Below are 4,150 nucleotides of genomic sequence, written 5' to 3' on the forward strand. Positions count from 1 at the left end.
TCTGAAAAGTCAAGGCCCCTACCTGTCACCGCCCACAGGGGAAATCTCCGCCAGCATTCACCCCTGGGCGCAGCAGCCCTCCCGGGCATGCGCAGTAGAGACAGCCTCCCCTCCCTTTGGAACGGCCCCGTCCAGGCTCCGCCCACCAGCCGCGCAACCAGAGCCAATCCCTGAGCTGGAGGGCGGGGCCGCCACGGAGTGGGCGGGAACTGGGGATAGTCGAGTGTCTGGAGTCGTGCGCCGGAGTCAGAACTGCGTCTGCCGTCCCAGGTGTCGGTTGCGCGAGCCGAGCGAGCCAGCGATGCTGCGGATGCCGCTTCCTGATTGGCTGCGTGTGGCTCCCTCTTCGTTCTGATTGGTCGCGAGTGGTCTGGGTATGTAAATGAGGTGGGGAACGGCGGGGGTACCGGCGGCCGGGTGATTTAGCGAGTTCGATCCCCCGGTTAGGTAGATGCTCGCCGGGGCTGTCCGGGATCGAGGCGCCCGGGGCCTGTACTTATCGCCTGCCCGGGCCGAGCTGAGTGAATCACGCCGGAGCCCGAGAAGGGGGCGGAGGCGCCGGCTCCCTGGCTCCGGCTGCGTGACTCACCCGCCCCCGCCGCCGCCGCTCCGGGAGGAGCCGCCTCCGCTGCCTTCCGGAAGCGAGGGGAGGCCCGGGTCGCTGCGCGGCCCGCGGGGGTCGCGGCTCGCGGTGGCCGGGGAGGAGCCGGCGGGGCTCTGGGGAGTGGAAAGGATCCCGGGGCCAGGGGGGCCGGAGTCTCCCCGGGAACCCAGGCCCGGGCATCGCTAGAGGGCGCCGGGGCTCGGGGGCGGAGCCAAGGTGGGGGCTGAATTCCTGCGGTTCCCGGCTCCCGGGGCTTCGGCGAAAAGGGCGAAGGCAAGAGTTTTAGTGTTACGCCCGGTGTGGGCAGTGTCTCCGGACTGAGACCCCGCAGCCTTTGTGCCCCGGGCAGGTGAGGCCAGGAGTCCCGAACTCCAGCGCTCTCACCCGGGAAGAAAGTACCGATTTTCAAACTTCTGTCAGTGACTTACTCCCGCCGCCCTTCAGGGTTTCCCCTGTCGGCTCTCCCTCAGTGAGTTCAGAATCCACCACTTCCTTGAGTGCCTGCTGACAGCTGTAAGCTCAAGCGGGCAGCATCCCCGCGAGCGCAGCAGCCTCGGAAGCCAGTTCAGGCCCCGTCTCCCCTCAGACTTCACCCCGACGCTGCCCCACCCCCCAGCTCCTCCTAGGCAGCAGCTACCCGGGATCTTCTAGCGACGCCTGCTAACACCAGCCCTCACCTCCCTGCCTAGGTCCTCCGGGACTCTGTCCTGTCACTCTGAATCCAAGCCTCCTACTCCTCCCCGCGCCTCCTCCTGCCTGCTCCCTACCCCCACCGGGACTCCTAGCGTGTCACTGTGCGCCTGCTCCTTGTGTTTGTTTGTTTGTTTGTTTGTTTTTTCCCTCTCTCGCCTAGTTCAGGTTTACCTCTCTCGGTCTTCCCTTGGCTCTTTCGGGAAAGCCTGTCCCTGGTAACAAACACCGCTTACAAGCATAGGTCAGGGCCCAGCTCAAATGTTCCTTACAAAAGCCTGCCTCGACTGCCTCCAGGATGGCACCTTCCCGCCGCTTTGTGTCTGTTTCCTGTGTCTGATTGTATAGGTGTCGATGTAAAGCAGACACTCTGTATTGAACTGTGTAAAGTGGCTACGTTTGCAGCCAGGTGGAGGCACGCACCTGCAATCCTGACCCAGGAAGCAGGGGCAGGAGGATTGCCTGGAATCGCCTGCCAGCCTGGACTGCAGTGGAAGGCAGTCAAAACAGCAGAAGCAAAAAGTACTTATAAATAAGTACTAATTATGTGGCTTAAGAGCTTGCCCTTCCTACGGAGGATGTGAGTTCAGGTCCCAGCACTCACGTCGGCTTCTTTGGGCATCTGAAGTCTCGTTGGGTGCACACACATAAAATTAAAAGTAAAATTTCAAAGTGCTAATGACTATTTTGCAAGGGCTTTTTCTTTTAATCTACTCTGTATAGCCAATGTAGATGCTATCAGTATCTTAGACGAGCTCTACAGGAGCAGGGGGCGGGTAGGGGCGTGTATCAAAGTCCTTGGAATGTTCGCTTCTTGTGCAGGAAGCCTTGGGCTTCATCCCCAGCGTCAGATATACCAGGTGCAGTGGTACACACCTGTAATCCCAGTCCTAGAGGAGGGAAGGTCAGAAGTTGGCTACATAGCAAGTTCAAGGCCAGCCTGAGTTCCATGAGACCCTGTCTCATTGAAAAGAAGAATTGGCTTAGGAAACCTAGCCTTGTGGTTAACTGGCTTGTCCGGAGCACACTGACAGCAGTTGTCAGAGCTGGGTGTGGAGGGACTGTTGGCTCTCCATGACTAAATGGCTCCTTCCTCCCGCAGACCATGCTGAGCAAGGGCCTGAAGCGCAAGCGCGAGGAGGAGGAGGAGGCGCTGTCTGTGGACTCGTGGTGGCTGGATCCGAGCCCCCCAGCAGTGGCACAGGCCCCCCCGCCCGTGGCATCCAGCTCTCTCTTTGACCTGTCCGTGCTCAAGCTGCACCACAGTCTTCGGCAGAGCGAGCCAGACCTGCGGCACCTGGTGCTGCTGGTGAACACGCTGAGGCGCATCCAGGCCTCCGTGGAGCCGGCCGCTGCCCTGCCCCCTGTCCCCGCGCCGCCCCCAGCCCCCTCTGTGGCCGACAGCCTTCTGGCTACTTCAGATGCTGGCCTCGCAGCCTCCATGGCCAGCCTCCTGGAAGATCTCAACCACATTGAGGACCTGAACCAAGTCCCCCAAGCCCAATCGGACGAGGGGCCCCCGGGGCGCTCCACTGCGGGTGTCCCGCCCAGCCTGGGTGCCTTGGACCTGCTAGGCCCAACCACCAGCTGTCTGCTGGACGACGGACTGGAGGGCTTATTTGAGGACATTGATACCTCCATGTATGACAGTGAACTGTGGGTGCCAGCTTCTGAGGGTCTCAAACCCGGCCCTGAGAGTGGCCCAGCCAAAGAGGAGACTGCAGAGCTGGACGAGGAGGAACTGGACTACCTCATGGACGTGCTGGTCGGCGCGCAGGCGCTGGAGCGGCCCCCCGGGCCTGGGCGCTGACCCTGAGGTGCAGGGGTGGTTACCGGGCTCTGAGCTGAGCCCGGTTAGACCTGTCCACCGTGGCATAACAGGTGGCTTTCCCTCGCACAGGAGGGCCAGGGCCACTTTGAAGAGACAGTACTGAGTCCTGGGCAGCTTGGCATCCACCCACCTGTCCAGTGAGGGAATTGGAAGAAAGACCCCAGCGGAATGACAGGACCCAGTGACTGAAATGTGTTCCAGGCCAGGGGGTCGAACTGATCCCCCCGAGGCAACAGTCTGGGCTATCCCTTCCCATTATCCCCAGTGTGGAAAGAGACCTCATAATTTTTTGTTTTTGTTTTGTTTTTTTTTTTTTTTTGAAATTAAAACCAGCTTTGGGAGGTATCAAGTGTGTGTGTGTGTGTGTGTGTGTGTGTGTGTGTGTGTGTGTGTGTGCTGATCAGGGATGAAATAACATCAAACTCATAATCGCGTGACAACCCCACAGAGTGAAAGAAAATACACTCCAGGTATGAAATACATTTGAGCAAAGGGCAGAAGCTTTCAGGAGGTCTCCCAAAATAAAGCCACAAGGTGGTGGAGAGGAGGCAGGACCTCCAGGGACAGGCAGCTGGCTTTCCAGCTAGGAGCAACCCAGGTCCGGGCAAGCCGGGGCCACCTGCCTGCCTGAGCGCAGCGCTGGGCCTGGCCGGAGCCGGGTGTCTGCGGCCGCCCCCGCGGTCCAGCTGCATTCCTGGCCGAGCTGGGAGGGGCCGCACACTCACAGCCCTGGCACGGGACCCAGGCTGCGTTCTTCCTGGCGGCCGTGGGGGCAGGGCAGGGCAGGACCCGGGGAGCGGAAGGAGGGTGGGGAGGGCAGGGAGGGAGGAGCCGGGGGCTGGACTCATCCTGGATCCGGGGACAGTGACTCCGGAGGGCCACTCCTGTGCCTCCCCGGGGGCCGGAAGCTCCGAGACTGCGGCCGGGTGGAGCTGGAGAGGCGGGAGCGGCACGCAGCCCCAGGGGCCGGGGAGGGGCGGGCGGAGCTTGGCTTCCTGGAGGAGCGGAGGAAGCTTTGCCCATTT

At 61.5% G+C, this 4,150-nt stretch overlaps 1 protein-coding gene across 1 annotated transcript; it reads left to right on the top strand.

The window, feature by feature from the left end:
* The first annotated feature begins 219 nt into the window (after positions 1 to 219).
* Sertad1 (SERTA domain containing 1) lies at positions 220 to 3,470 on the top strand. The gene is made up of 2 exons (XM_021650608.2): positions 220 to 374; positions 2,397 to 3,470. Exon 2 carries the CDS (start codon positions 2,400 to 2,402, stop codon positions 3,102 to 3,104), a length of 705 nt encoding a protein of 234 aa, XP_021506283.1. The 5' UTR covers positions 220 to 374; positions 2,397 to 2,399; the 3' UTR covers positions 3,105 to 3,470.
* Positions 3,471 to 4,150: the final 680 nt, after the last annotated feature.

The sequence above is a fragment of the Meriones unguiculatus genome, chromosome 14, assembly GCF_030254825.1.
Source record: "Meriones unguiculatus strain TT.TT164.6M chromosome 14, Bangor_MerUng_6.1, whole genome shotgun sequence".
Taxonomy (NCBI): Eukaryota; Metazoa; Chordata; class Mammalia; order Rodentia; family Muridae; genus Meriones; species Meriones unguiculatus.